We start from the raw sequence: 16,110 nt of genomic DNA, 5'->3' as shown, positions 1-16,110 counted from the left end.
GCCAACAGCCGGGCACGAAACACAAACCTACCCAATTCCATCCATGACATAAATACAGAATTTGTTCAGGTAGTATCAAGCTGTTTGTGGTATTTCTCATCAAGTACCCTACCTTGAACTCCATAGGGGTGTACTTCTCATTCTTGGGGGTCGTGTTGCCCTTGTAATGGAGATGGTTGGGAGTGGTTGGGTGGATAACAGTCGACTCCTGGGACTGCCTCTGACAGCGCTGGCAGTACACGTAAATCACAAACGTTAAGAGGCTAGAACCGAAGAAACAGGAGACCCCAGTGGCAATCAGATGGATGAGACTAAAACCTGCAAGGGAAATGGCAAGAGATGCTATTTTTAAAGAACGGCCTTTTTCCCTCTCCCAACAAGACCACAGGTGCATATCAGAGCTATGACATCTCAGGATCAACATTAATAAGCTGTTGAAGCCAGAGTCTTACATTCTAACATAAACTGACATAATCTCCCCGCAAATCGGTCTCCCCACTGCAGCTCTGCCTTGTGCAGTTTAACAGGTTCATGCATTGTTTTCTCAAAGCTCCCTCCCTGTCTCTCCTCTCTCCCCTCTATTGATATTGAAACTAAACATTATGTTAAGCTGACAGCTAAAGAAATGAGTCGTACAAACAATGCACATTAATGGATTCCAAAGCATGTGCGTGTCATGGAAATAAGGGGATAAAAATGCTCAGTGTTTCTTTGAAGGGAAAGGAAGGGAGGGGAAATCCCCTTTTGTCGGCTGTCCAAAATGCCTATGGGACTGTGTGTGGGGTGGGGGAGATACACATTCCTCCCCCATGTAATCCAAGTGTGCTCAGCATTCTTGCTTATTCACGGGGCGGCATTGCCTTGGCCATGTCTGCACTACCTCTGAGGTGTATTTGTACCACTGTCAGTGAAACAGGGGTCCTCAGGGGAATGGGAAAGATAAGGTGGAAAAAGGAAAGGGGGGAACTGCTTGAAAAACACTTCTTTGTTGGCTTTCTCCACAAACTGCAAAGATAGGAAGCCAGTTGCAGGCAGGTGCCGGCAGGGTAGCTACAGTGCAACTATTTAAAAAATAAAAGTTCTTGGACTATAAAAGCCTCCTACAGAGATCTCTCCGCGTGGGATTGCAGCAGCACCCTCCAAGCACAGCTCTGGCCTCTGGAAGGAGCTGTAGTTGTGCATCCCACGCACCGGGAGGTACTTAGTTCACAACTCTGGCTGGTGGGGGAAGACACAGTCAAATAGTACTCCTCATTCCTCCCTCACCTCAGAGAGCCTCAAACCCCGTGGTAAAACCAACCATCAACAGATCTCCACTGGCAACAGAACAAACAGTAGCGACCTTTGCAGCCACTGAGTTAACAAAGCAACCAGAAGCAATCTTGGGTGGCAAAACTTTATGACCCTGTTGCCTTTTGCTATGCGCAGGGAGGGATCTACAGAAAAAGAATCAGCGATGATGACTCCAAATGCTACTGCCTTTCCTCTGCCTTTGCTCTGTCATCCTTCAAAGAGGAGCAACAGGGGCCCTAGTGCCTGGGGGGGACACCCCTGCCTGCTTCCCCCAGCGCAGCTGTCCCAAGGGACAGCCACATCGGCTCAGTGGCAACTGCAGCGGTAAAATTCCCATAATACTTAAAAGGCCAATTCATTTGGACAGACTGCTGCGTTGACTTGACTGTGTGCAGAGAAATGGAAGGGACTACTCGGAGAGTGGCTTTAAATGATGTTCATTCTTAGTCTGATCACGGTGTGCATTTTTTTGGTGCTATCTTACATTTTAACTGATAAGCTTTTCAAATAGAGAATTCTGCCCATTAGTCTACTGCTCTCCTCTAACCTTCAGTTAAAAAATATCCTCCTGAGTTTAAAAAGAACAAAACCAATAGAGTTCTACAGCAAAGTAATGCACTTCAATTATAATTATAGTAAGGAACATACAGAATTTATTAGACCAACGAGCTACATTTATTTTTTAAACCACACTATAAAATTATATTGCAAGATTACCACTTTCTATTGTGTTTTGGATGATGGTCCAAAAAACCAGCAGAAAGATGATAATTTCCTACTAAATGTTACAAGACTTCCAAAAAGACAATTCCTTTCTAAAAACCTCTGCCTGCTTTATGTCACTCATGAGAGCTAAAACACAGAATATGCAACCATGCTCAGTGAAACCACATGACACTGTCACATTCTCCTCCTGCCCAGCTTTGCTTATATTGCAGTGAATGTTTCATGTCACTGCTACATTTACCAGTTCACTACAGTAGGAAATCCTGTCTAAAACACAAAGCTCTCTTACATTTCCCTCTCACATTTGAAAGACCCATCTGATTTTTCAGGTGACTTTTAGCCGCATCTTAGGGAAAAAACGAATTATTTTGTTTGCAGCATGTGAGTCCCCAGGGGGGAAGCTTTCTGGTTCATCACTTTGAAAATATAGATTTTCTGAGATGCATCAACAGAATTTCTATTGATTGGCTTCTTTGCCAAATACTGTAGAACACGAAGTAATAAATAATATTAGCTACGGTAGAATGTAGATTGCGACAGCAAATACAATGGTGGTGGCAAAAGAAGGAAATGTGGATATAGCGCACAACAGCAGAGTGCAAGCTGTAGCAAGGAGTCCTGGAACTGAAGCAGTTATGTTGCACCCTCTGAGGGAGAAGGAGTGATGCAGAAAGCCAACTGTTACATTGCAGGTGCTGAAATCTTAATTCCACTGATTTCCCCACAGTCACAAACCGAGAGGCCACATTTCCATGGCACAGGTGGCATGCCTTTTTTTGCCATGACCTCCACAGAGAGAAGAGATTTTGGCAGCCTGCAGATCATCTAGATTTCAGGAAAGCAGGGATTTGATGCTAGCAGGAATTGACATGGTCATTAGTGTGGAACTAGCATTTTAAAATGTCGAAGGAACCTGCCATTTTCTTCAGTCTGCATTTTTATCACAGGGGCTCTTAGGGCAGTGGAAAAGTGACACTAATGGCTGGATCTTTCCAAGTTACATGCAGAAAGGAGACACAACTTCTGTGAAAGGTGAGGACTTGAATGAAAGGAAGTGCTTGGAGGACAAGTATAAACTCTAATCTCGTCCTATATCAGCAAAGGATCTGTCTAAGAGACCCTGTTCACTGAAATCTTTATAGGTTATTTAAAAACACCTGCCTCCAAACAGCTGGAGGCTTACAGTGGTGGAATGAGGAATATCCCTTCCTTTCTCCTGAACCATTTACTCTGTGGGTAGAGAGAGACAAGCAATGTGCTCCCAGGTAATTAATGACCCTCAGTGGCCAACCCAAACCCCAAAATAAATAAAAATCTTGGAACTGACAAGTGGACATGCGATACATTCCTCCAGTCTGACTCAGACAGCAAGACTCCAGTGGAATTAAGGCTATCAGTGGGATATGAGCTGTATAGATTAATGGTTTGGTTGATACTGCACAGGGAGGAAAGAAGTCAGGTTAAGATAGAAATAAGATATATAGTTAGTGGTACCCTACCTCCACAGTTCGTGCTCTCATCAATGCTGGAGGCTGGCAGGATCACTAAACAAAGAGAAGACAATTGGAGAAAGTTGTCATTTTGCCATCACCTTACTTCTTTAAGTAATTAAACCCCCTGTGCTCCAGACATGAGAAGCTGCTCACATGTTCTGCAGCAAGCTGAGAGTCTCTCTAAGTTGAATTATAAGCTCAGAGTGTGAAACACATGCAACAAAACCTCTCCAAAGACCTGACAATTCCAGTACTGTTACCTGATCACCGTTCAGCTTCTTTGATTTAGGGGAAAGAAGATAGCTGAGAAAACCAAGAAAAAGAAGAGTACCATTGCCTAGAGAGCTCAGATTTTTAAGTCAGGGCACTGTAATCCAGAAAAGAACACGTGGAAGGGGGTTATTCAGTCTAGACCCATGTCAAATATTTGCCTGAGAGATTCAATTTCCACAGAACACAGGGTGGAAGATGTTGATGACCATCTGTCCATCAACAGTGTTGCTCTGTTAGACCCTTGATTAATCTCCCCACTTCACACACCAATTTTCCCCATCTGCCTCACCTTACTTCTTTGCCCTTTTGGGATGCTTCTTTTGATACCTGAACTCAAGGACCTTCTGTTGCCCATATCCATACTGAGAACAGAGATAATTTTTATAACCCAGCCTGAGATGAACTTTGCAAGGTTAAAAGCTTCAATTCAGGTGAAGCAATACTAGTTATTTATTACAAATCTAGGTAATTCTGTTTTAAAGAAAAGCTAAGCTGCCTTAGAGGAATGCCAGTTACACTGTGCCTGCAACAAGGGAGTTTATAAGACGTTTGTTTGTTTGCTTGCTTTTCTAGAAGCATCCAAACCCAATTTATAGTAGAGAAAATCTCAGCCTAGCTTGACAGTCAGGGCACAAGCTGCTTTCCTGAACAGGCCCACCCTCTCCCTCCTCCATGACACTGTACATACCAGGAATTTCATTATACAGGCAATCTTGGTACTGCGTGCTGTTTCCGACACACTGAGAAGAGTCTGGGCTGTGTACCTCGCAATAACGGCTGCGGTATTGGATGCCCTCTTCATTACACAGGCTCCACTCTGACCACTCTGACCAGCCACCTGAAATCCAAGATCAGGAAAACACACAGACAATGTCACCAAGAAGGGAAAGGATCCCTTGTAGATACCAAACTTTTCCCATGCTGAAGGATGTCTAGATCCTGGCCTGGGCTTCTCTCGCACATCTAATCCAGGGGCCTAATTTAATTTTCTCCATACAAATAACAATGCAAGCATCATACCCTACTTGTCAGGTTGTAGCTTTCTTAATACGGACTGAACCAACCCCTGGTGGAGCACTGTGCAGCACGGAGCTGTCTTCAAAGCTCCTGTATCAGCTCTTTGGTTAAAGATGTACAAGGAGCTGGATGGGGCAATGTTGCACCAGGACCTCCAAGTTTAGAGGTGGCCTCCCAGGGATACCCCAAGCAGCCAGCACATGTTACAGCAGTTAGAGAGTTTTGCTGATGTTCCTAAGGGCAGGAGTCAGCCTGCACTGGATCAGAAATACACAAAGGTGGTTCAAAACCAGCACAGATCTAAACCCTGTCCTCTGAGTTGTAGCACATGCTCATCTGCCTGTCTGTGTAAGAAAAAGGAAGGACTGTCCCTTCAGCAACTGTACAGATTGATGCTTCATGACTGCTTTTGTTTGTCTTGTAAGCTTCCACATTGAAGAACCAAGCTCCTGCTTTTTCAATTACTTTAAATGGATCAGCCGTTAACAAGATTTTGCCTGTCTGGCACCAGAATGCCAGAACATGGGCTAGTAAACAGGTAAAGAGAAAGGTGATGCATTGCAGTTTAACACTGGGATGTCTCCTTTTTCCATGGCTCAATAGACATTTACTGAATGGACAGAAAAGCTTCTAACTGGTGGTGTTTCTGATTTATTTTTTAAACATTGTGCAGATGTGCCTTGCTCCTACCACCACCCAAGCCAGGTGGAGCAGGGACAAGAACTGGCTACCTTCACATGGGTGCGTGTTGCAAAGGGCCTCCTCAGTGTGGAGACCAATGCAGATATCCTCTCCGCTAGACGGAGCTGGATTGGTGCAAGTCCGCGTGCGCTGGTAGTGTCCTCCTCCGCAGGTTGCTGAGCAGTGAGACCAAGGAGTCCAGCAAGACCACGAGCCTTTCACTGAAGAATATTGAAAAGCAAGGAGAGAGAGGTAGATGCTGTTGGTTACTCCTCTCACTGTGACAAAGCTGGAGAGCCCCAGTATCTCACCTTCCAGATCCACCCTGCCCAGACTAGCTAGCAGTTTCTTGCACCCCAGGACATTTGGGCCTGACAACAAGAACTTCATCTCAAGAGAGGGTACGAATGTGCTGCACTCTGCAGATGCAGAATTAAGTCTATGCACAAAAAGCCTCTGCATCATAAAGTGCCAAAATAGAAACTATTCTTTAGGGTATTCACTGAAATATTCTATTCTATTCTATTCTATTCTATTCTATTCTATTCTATTCTATTCTATTCTATTCTATTCTATTCTATTCTATTCTATTCTATTCCATTCCATTCCATTCCATTCCATTCCATTCTATACCTTTTTATAAAACAGCATTGTCATTATTATTATATTGTCTCCTAACACTTCACCTACAGCAACAGCTGATTCACTTGGGAAAAAAGTGCTATACAACCTAAGTGGAGCTAATATAGCACCTTTCTGTGGGAGTCCCGATTCCTCTAGCTCCAACCTTCAGGAAACAGAAATTCAGAGGCTTTATCTGAGCACAGCCCCATAACAGGTTAATAGTAAAAGTAGGGAGGGACTTAAGATCCCTGATTCCCACCCCGCCCCTTGTCAGGCTTACTAGACTGCCTGATTTGCAGGTCCACATGCCATTATTTCAGAAGATAATAACCTGATGACTTAGTGCAAGATAAACCCAAGATTTGTGTGTACACATTGAGTGAGGCAGGGAAGGAGGGAGACACAGAGAAATAGTAATCATGCACTCAGAACAGATTGTAAAACATCATAGTATCCAAGGGGAGAAAACAGCACAGAAGAAGGACACAGACATTAGTGAAAAGCCACTGAGAGCTTCCAAAATAGTACTAATAGCTGCCTTTATAGTGCTAGAGTTATTTTCTTTTTATAGGCCATAGAGTGCAATATTTGACACTCCTGCTATGCTCTTGTTGCACATTCTGATCATATTTTCCTATCTGCATTGGAATTTTATGTTTGTATTGAATTTTAGAATCATAATAATACTATTATAATACAGCATTTTCAAGTGTAGGCCACAAACTATATTGCCAGAGGTCGATAATTGCTAGAACTGCAAAGAGGCAAGGTAATTTGTGTAAGATCACTTAAATTTAGTTTAGACAGTTATTACAGAGCAAGGAGAAGGATAAGTGAGAGAGAATACAGTAGTCAGTGGACTATTATTACTATTCTGGACCAGTAGTGCAACATAAACATGAGGACAAACTCGAAAACCAGGAAACCAGGCAAGAATACTCCCTGCTGGCTGTGCAGGAAATGGTAACTGATGTCAAGAGTAGATGCCCATCGCAAGAACAATACGTAAGCAGGAGAGGGGGAAGAAACAAGTGTTCACAAGAAGAACCGCCACATCAAGCATCTCTACACAGTATTAAGCCACATTTATTAAGCTGTCAACTCATCAAGGTGCAGATGCACTGTGATGCCCTCCACTGGATGGAACATCAAACCTTCTTGAAGCCAAAAATTGCTAGACAAGCCACAATACTACTTCCTCTAGAGGATGTGGCTGTGTTACCCTCTGAGCCTAGTCAAAACGTAAGTCATAGCACTAAAGATCACATACATGGGTCATTACAATAGCTTTAAAAAAATTAAGGAAAAATCCCCCAAATTAAAAAAAAAAAGGTGCTTGGAAATACTGGGGGTTTTTGTGCCTCTACCGTTAGGATGGGGAAGAACACCTCTGAATTTCATGCAGGAAGATGATCATGGTTACCTGGGCAGGGATGTGGATTGCAGTCTTGGTACTCCATCGCTGACCCCACGCAGGGCAAGCCACCATTTTTAGGTTCAGGGTTTGTGCATGTTCTCTTCCTGATCCTAAAGCCCAACTCACAGTCCCTGGAACAGGAAGACCAGGCCCCCCAAAAGGACCAGCCCCCATTGATAATCCGTGCAGAGGTCTTACCAGTCTTGAGGAGGTCATCAACAAGAGCTTCAAGGAAAACAAACAAGACACCACATGATCACAAATTAATCAGTTGTTGGGCTTTTAAAAGGGCTTCAGCTCATGAATAAAATCAGGATTTATGTGCCCTGGGGAAGAGTTTCTGTTGAAAGCCCTTAGCAAGAGTTTTGTTCCACAGGGTTACAGCTAAGCTAGATGCAAAATAAAATCTGTACACACACAAACGGAGTCTACTGATAACCTTGATAAATGACCTTTCTGGGCAGCAAATTGTGGCAGTCAAAGCTGTGCCCTCAGGACACTGCCTTGCATCACAGCAGTAGTGAAGGGAGTAACCCCAGAGGCAGTGCACAAGGGGACCTCCAGAGAGAAAGAAGAGTAAAGACACACTGTCCTGTAGAATGGCTCAGCTCTTCTTCTCTACACCCTCATTACTTGCCTGTTCTTTTTGGGGCAGCACGGCAGTAGCAAGAACAAATCTACACTGCCATAAGCACAGAGCTCACAACTGTGTGGACCTCTAAGTCACAGGGCTCTCTCCATCCCTGCTATTCTGCAGTGATACTAGTCATACATGCCGAGACTTATGAGGACACAATCAGGTTCTGGTTGTTCTGAGAGGATTCCCCCTTCCACCACCAAATCTAGGCTTGCCCTATGGTCCCCAGAGCTGGCAAGACGTACAGTCAGTATCACACACTGCTGAGCCATCATTGGGGCAGAATCGACTCTCGGTCTTCTTCCTCCCAAACTGCAGCTCATGGGGATCGGACAGCTGGGCACGACACGTGTAGCGGAAGCGCTGCTCCTGGCGGGCACCATTCTGGGTGATGTTGACAGGCATCCAAGGGGTCCAGGGTGTGTTCCTGCGCACCTCCGGGCAGCTCTCTGGGTTGCAGGTCTTATATTCCTGCCGAGAAGGAAACCCACTCTCTCCTTACTTATTAAACAGCAGCAGCCTAACTGACAGAGATTTATTTACACCCCAGAAAATAAGAGGGTACCCTCTGCATTTAAAACAACCTCCATCCACTTTATCTGACCTCACAGACACAAGCCAGTGCTGGGCATAGCACAAAATGTGGTGACTATGGAGGCGGTGGTGGTGCTTAGCTTCAGGTGGACCTCAAGGGTGAACTATGCTTGCTATTTTTATGTCTCCCTCAGGTTTGTGTTTCTTTGCTGACTCAAAGTCTTGCGGGGCTTCGAAACCTTGGTACATTATGGGCAGGAGAATAATTCAGGCAATAGATAATAATAACAGCAAACAAGTTTTCTGCTGTGACCCTGAGATGCTGCTCTCAGGTCAGCCTAGAGGAGCCCCATGAGGACAAAATGTCAGTAAGGTGTATTCCTTGAAAAGTTTATTGTTTTATTTTTAAGATGGCTTTAGATTATCTCTTTTTACAGCTATTTTTGTTTGGTTGACTTTTTGAACTCTCTAGTGAGGGCTATGAACCATTTGCCACCCTTGGTGTAGAGCATCCATTGAGTACAGACAACATTCTGGCTGGATGGGGATGGAGTGATTTGGGTTCTTTACAATTCCTACCGCTAGTGGGAGGAATCCAGTGACAAACATTGCGTTCTTGTTTAAAAATAAATAAATAAACCAGCCTTTTCTGGCAGAGGGAAAGAAATGTAATGCTTCAGGACTTTATGATTCTAGAGTAAATGCCAAACAGCTTGTGAACAGATGGGAGGTTCCAGATCAAATCTGCTTACACGGAAAGAAAACTCTTCATAAAACTAATTAAAACAGCTGCATGAAACAGCTGCCAGAATAGGAAAGGGAAAATAAAGAGAGAAAATGGGTAGCCATTGCCTCGCTGATGGGTTAACTAGGTGTTTGACCTGTTGTTTACTCAGGTATGATAGTGACGCTCATTTCTGATGGATGTAGGGCCTCCTTGACTCAGTAGGATCATCCTCGGGAGTGGGACAGAAGAAAAAACATGTATAGTGCTTTCAGGTAAAGGACTTGATATCTAAGCTTTCAGAGGCCTAAAGGAAGTCCTCTGTACGCCAGTCTGTCCTTACCTGCATGCGCATGCACACACACACATACACACACACCTCTCACACCCACTTCATTGACTTTGGGAATGTGCCACCTCTCTGCTTCCCAGTTCATTTCAGCATCCCCTCCAGCAAAAGCTGAGGATATAATTTTCTTTTGGCTTGAGAAATAAAACCAAGATGGAGAGAGGAGTTAAATACCAAGTCCCTAGATGCTATATGTCAATAGGTGCCCCTTACGCAATGTCAATAAACAATACATACCACAGCACAGCCTGGACATGTATTTCCATTTTCACAGGACCTCTGCCTTGAATGAATCCCTCCACCACAATTCACACTACATTTATTCCAAGGACCCCATGAAGACCAAAAAATCGGTAATGGACACGGACTGTTCTCATTACAGAATCTGAAAGAAGAAAGTGCATTGCTCAAAAAACATCCATGTCAGCACATCCGAGGGACAAAATGGTGATGGACACAAGACTGCACACTGCATTTGGGTGCAATTCATGCATGCACAGAAAGCCAGAAGGTGGCTGACACAACAGTCAGATTAGCAATATTTCTGTTCATGGCAGAGAACTGTACCCTTTGTACAGAACGGGGAGTGGTTAACCAGGCTGAGCTCACTGAGACTGTTGGAATAAATGGTCAAGATCAGGCTTTTGAAAGTGCTCTAAGCTCATAACTTTTATGCACTGAATTCACAAAAGAGCTCATAAGCTGAAGCCCATGTGTCATAAAGAGAGAGAGTGGATGGTAAATATTTTCAATGGGATGACTAATGGAAGGCCAACTCAACAGTCATCTGTCACTAATGGCAAGTGCTAAACACTTCACAATCTTTCTTCATATGATCTGGCCCTTACTGCTGCTTGGACTCTAAAAAACTAGTGTTTGCAACTGGAGCTGAACTAGCTGCTATATGCATCTAAAAGCAGGCCCTAAATTAATGCTATTTCATGTTCCCTTTTCAAAAGGTAACTTTAATTTTGTTCAGCTTTTTAATCAATATTGTTCTCAAATTGAATCACACAGGACTGCAATTGACTCAGACGTAGTCTTTAAAACCCAAAAAGGACCGTTCTGAATGGCCACAAATCAAACTAAACATTAAAATGTCCTGAATTAAGGAAGTTAAATGAATTGTCCTTTGTATTCTGAGAAATGCAGAGAGATCTGTCTTAAGTGACCACTCAAGGGACATGCAACAGCCTAGTGCCAAGCAGAGGTGGCCTTTAATAAAATGTCAAATCTGGAAACCAAATTGGGATGCCTTGAAGCATGTGTCTTATGAGGGTCTGGGCTTGAAGAAGCATAATAGTGCAGATGGCTCTGTAGGTTCACAAAGTATTGTCTTTTAGTGATTTTGCATGAAATTTGCTTAGTTTAGAGGGGGAAAAAAATGATGTTTTCCTGATGCAAAGCCCTGCAAAAACTCAACCCTGAATTTGCGAGCTAAGCTATATTCTGTCTTGAACTTATTTTGGTGCATCAGCACAATTAATACAGACTTAGGAATGGTGCAATTGGCAATGAAAGCTGCACATATTCAACCGCCTCCTCTGGAGTGGATCAGAACAGTGTAACTGTATCTATAAACTCCACACTGCTAACAGCAGGCACAGCTTCTCCTTTTGTTGAAGAGGTCAGCCCTCTGTTTGGGGGACAGGAATATCTGTGAAGGTCTGAAAGGTCCTGCCTGAGAGGGGAGGCAGCTCTGAAGTCTCTGATGGTCACGGGCTCATTGAAAGAGAGTGGCCATGCATGTGAGCAACCTCATCCCTCCCAGGCTCTGGAATTCCTTCCGCTTTGTGCATTCAGCCAAACAGCCTCAATCCGCATTCAGAGAAGAGCCACCACTTCCAACTGCCAACATTATAACCACAGAAGTGAACACCCAGCATTGTGAACATCTCTTACCTTTCTTCCCTGCTCTGTCCAACACAGACCCTGCCGCCGTACCGTGGAGCGGGGTTGCTGCAGGATCGCTGGCGGACCTGAAAGCCTATCCCGCAGGAGGTGCTACACGGGGCCCAGGAAGACCAGGGTGTCCAAGCGCCATTTCTAACAAAGGGGGTGAGAGAGAACGAGTTACCTAATGCTCTGCCCACATCATGCCGTGCTAACAACAAAACACATAAGGCACTGACGGGGGAATCACTGAACTCACTGGAGAAGAGATTATTCATTTCAACCAGACTTTACATCAGCAGAGATCTACAAAAGGGAGTTTCAAAAGTGCTTAGCATTGGCCTAACTTTCCTCCCACTGAAGTCTCTAAGAATTGGAAAGGAAAAGAATGAAGCCAATATTGAATGATTTTGAAAATGCCTCCTAGGATTTGCTGGGCAACAGTGTGGTTGCTATAACTCTCATTGACTATTCCCCCATCATCTCCTCCATGTCTCATAACCGCCCCTTCCTGAGCCAATGGCTGATCCCGAAGTTGTATCTCCTAGACTCTTCTGCACAAAGAGTGCAGGTTTTGAGGCTCACCAATGCTAGTTGTGCCAAAGGATGTAAAAAACCCTTCCCTCTGCTAATTCAGTAGGTAGTGATGCTTTAAATCTCTTCCAGCATTACTACTGTCGGCTCCCATGGTTTTATCACAAACCTCATAATATTTGGTGTTTTCCTAAAGCCTTCAGCACTGAATCCTATTAAGTGGAAATCTCAAATTTCATTAAAAGTAACAATAGTTGCTTCTAGCTTTCATGGCCGCCTGCAGACATCACTGTAGTGTGACCTTAAATCTGTAGAAACCAGAAGGCAATTAAGAGCTCAGAGGCAGGATCGAGTTTCACGGTTTAATGAGTGATCACATCTCTGCTGAGCAGTGGTAACTTAGCCTGAAGCAAATGTGATGTAAAACCCCTTAGTTCACACCTCAGCGACAGAGATGTTGGCAAATGCTCTGTGCCTCACTCCTGCGACAGGCTGAGCACGTGCAGGCGGCCGGCTCCTGCGACGCTGCTGCCATGCGGTAACTCAACCACGTGCTTACACAGAAGCCAACATTTTCATCTTTAAAATCTTGCATTTATTAAAGCTCACCTTCCTGTGATTTGGCAGCACTACTGAACCTTGGAGCGGGAGAGAAGGAATTGTATCTCATCTCTTCTGTGCTGCAGGTTTCATTTCGTATGGAGCCAGTGGCAATGCTCTGTCTTATGGAACTGCCTAATCTTGACACTTCACTGCCTTAAGCCAAAAAATCTCATTTGTTTTTGGTTTTTTTAATAAAGAAAAACCTTTCTAAAAAGTCTAGTCAAAAAAACAACTCAGGTGCTCTCTGGTTCTTGAAAGCTAAGCTCAAAAACAGATGTTAATTTTCAAAGCATTTACTGAACTAATAACACTGCTGGCAAGAAATATTTTCTGGCATAGCACCAATCACGGCTGAGGATGAAAGTTAAAACCCACATTGCCCTTCACAGTTTTTGTATTTGTTATCAACTCTTGCCTGTTCTTGGCAGCTTTATTTCAGAACCCTGTTAGATATTTCTCCCCTCCTCCTCTTGTTCTCTCATCCCTCTGCCTCCTTCCCTTCCCCTCTCCCGTCCCAAACAAGGTCAAAGAACAAGAAACTCACTTCTATAAAAATCCTACTATTCCATCTTATTCTGCCATGTTTTAACCCACCTACTACTTCCCCACTCCTTAACCCAAAAGAAAGATTATATGTAAAATCACAAAAAGAAAAAATCAAATGGAAGGTTGCTGTTATTGCAGCAAAACAGGGAAAGTAATTTCTACTAAAAATTCCTCAAAACCCCCAAAATTCTCAGCATCTAGTTGTGTTTCAGGATTTTTAACAGAAATAAAGACACCTTCCATTTTCAGATCTCCAGCTTTCTAATAGAACTCATCTTTAAGCATCCTGCTCCCTCTTTGCAAAAAGAAATCTCAATGCCATATGAAGTCAATTAAAGGAAATTTGAGGGCTGAGGCGGATGTAGGATGACCAGATGTCCCTATTTTTCATGCTGTTTTCCTATGTCTTAAGAGTGAATAATCTATTTTTCATCCCCTTCTTAGAAGCTGTTCCTGCCTCTTTTGCCATCAGAGCAGTGCTGAGAAACCCATCCCGCTGGCATGCTTTCCATTTGCCACTGACATAAAAGCCTGCCTTGGGAAGGCTCCGCTCAGCCCACGGCGGCAGCACGGGGGCAGGAATGACTGCACGCCTTTCGGGCAGCACAGCCCACAACTGGAAGGAGAGATGCCAATTAAAACATGAGTAGTGCTGTATTTTTGGTGCCAAGACCAGCACTGATCTCCAGGGAGGAGTCAAGAGACAGCTGTCCTTAATGGAATGAACATTTATGGAGAAGATAAAGCAGATAAAAACTGTGTTGACCCAATATTTACCAAAATATTGGCTGGCCCCACCCTGGTTAAACAGTGCTTACACTATTGCATCGTCTTTCCTTGAGTCATGACATGATGTAGTCTGAGGGTGGTGGGGTAACATGGACATAAACACCGCGGCTATGTTTGGGCACCTGACCGGAGGACATTTAGCTTCCATACTGCTCAAGCACTGCTTTAGGCTTTCCTGGAAAGGCAGCACTTCGACACAAGCTGAGCTACGCGCATTGTTTAAGTGCTGTCCCTGGCAGGCATGCCTCCTAAGCACCACTCACTGCCAGACGATGATCTGTTGCTTTCACCTAGCCAGCGTGCTGCAGACAGTTCACAGACTCGCAGAACAAGGCAAACAAGCCTTGCTCGGAGCTAGGCTAGGCCCTGTCTTTACAAGCATTGCTCTGAAGGAGCTCTGCTCTCTTTTGGCAATGCAACCTCAGAATCCAAACTCTGAAAAATGATGAGCTTACTGGAGTTTTTTAGCTTATTGCTGTTCAGTTGGCTAAGAACTACTGCTGCCTTACTCACCTCCTCCTGGTGGGTCACTACTCACTGTACAGTTGAGGGAAACCGAGGCACAGTGTAGGGAAGGTTAATGTGTACACTAATTTGGGGTGCTTATCTTCCAAGAGCCCTGGCGGAAGACCCTTCTCTCAGAGCCCTTGGGCTCCTTCCTTTTTCACTGACTTCAAGCTGGACCTCACATACCTCAGTTCGGCTAAGATACAACAACATGGTCACAGAAACACAAGGAAGGAGCTAAGCTGGGGACAGACACAACTCTTGTTCCCTTCCTGAAAAGCACAAAGATGCTGAGGTACCTTGAGCAATTTGCGACCTCGATCCTGGCCCCTTCACAGCCGCGACCTCCACAGCGAGGACGAGGGCTGTCACATGAACGTGACCTACACATACAGGAGCCTGTGCTGTCCCCATCCGAATGCTCACACAGTTGCCATGGGGACCAAGGCCCCAATCTTCCATTTGTTGTCAGGTTTTTCACCTAATTTTAAAAGAAAAACGGTCATTAACAGCAAGTTTACATTTCTGGAGACAGCCCCACAATAGAAATGCCAAACAAAGCTGCCAGGGGGATTAGGATGCAGCTTAGATGGGAGCTGTCTGTGCTTGCGAGCAGGATTCAAAACAGAGGGTTGTTTTCAGACAATGCCGCATCAATATTTACCCTCCAAATTCCACCCCGCATACCTAACGTGTGCGCACAGGCACCCGAGCCGACCCAGCCAGCACCACAGCAGGCACAAGCATCCATCTGCCACACCACAAAACCACCGCGCTCCCTCATCCCACACTGCACAGCTTCAGCCTTTCAAGCAATACAACGGCCGGTGCTGACTGTCCCCACTCCATTACGCTTCTGCCTCCGCAGTGCTTGGGACTGCTCCTGCAGAGTATTTTCTGAGTTAGCGTTCCTACAACCATAGTGACCAGCTGGGACCGGGGCTTTGCTGAGTTTGGCCATGTCTGAACACACAGTAAGAACTGGCTCCCTTTCTAAACACGGCCGTAGCCTAAATGGCTAAGCTGGGTGAAGGACAGAAAGTGAAGGAGATGGTGGTGACTAGAATTAATGCTGAGGATCACATAGTGGGCTAAAGAGCAAGAATTCATCTCAAAGCAATTTATAGACCAGACCACACTGCTATCTGTTTCCTCTGCCCTTCATGCCTGTACAGCCCCAAACAGGCTGGGGCTCGAGTTTCCTGTGCGCTGTAATGACAAAGCAAAAATGTGGCAGTTCCGGCAGAGCAAAAGCATGAGAAACAGAACTATTTCAGCCCAGGACTGGTGAAGACCTTCCAGAAGATAGGGTGTCAGAGCTTGCTCTCCTGTGCCTTGTTTTAACCAGTGCTGCTAGGTGAGCCCTAAGCCGAGGGCCAGGGCAGCAAGCTGCTAGGTTCCTCGCAGCAAGGCTGACTTGAGAAGACGAGTGCTGCCTGCTCCTCCTGGGATTGCTCCCAGCCACCGCTG

General features: G+C 44.8%; 1 protein-coding gene across 1 annotated transcript in view; it reads right to left on the bottom strand.

Annotated features, from left to right (window-relative positions):
- SEMA5B (semaphorin 5B) overlaps positions 1-16,110 on the bottom strand; it is a 275,812-nt gene that overhangs the window by 17,850 nt on the left and 241,852 nt on the right. Inside the window, exons 15-23 of the mRNA XM_072874250.1 lie at positions 14,940-15,121; positions 11,671-11,814; positions 10,006-10,153; positions 8,407-8,632; positions 7,531-7,749; positions 5,534-5,704; positions 4,474-4,623; positions 3,519-3,563; positions 113-318 (exon numbers count right to left, since the gene is read on the bottom strand). Coding sequence (XP_072730351.1) covers positions 113-318; positions 3,519-3,563; positions 4,474-4,623; positions 5,534-5,704; positions 7,531-7,749; positions 8,407-8,632; positions 10,006-10,153; positions 11,671-11,814; positions 14,940-15,121 — 1,491 coding nt within the window. The remainder of the gene's footprint in view (positions 1-112; positions 319-3,518; positions 3,564-4,473; positions 4,624-5,533; positions 5,705-7,530; positions 7,750-8,406; positions 8,633-10,005; positions 10,154-11,670; positions 11,815-14,939; positions 15,122-16,110) is intronic.

The sequence above is a fragment of the Ciconia boyciana genome, chromosome 10 (assembly GCF_034638445.1).
Source record: "Ciconia boyciana chromosome 10, ASM3463844v1, whole genome shotgun sequence".
Lineage (NCBI taxonomy): Eukaryota > Metazoa > Chordata > Aves > Ciconiiformes > Ciconiidae > Ciconia > Ciconia boyciana.
This window is presented reverse-complemented; position numbering and strand designations above follow the sequence as displayed.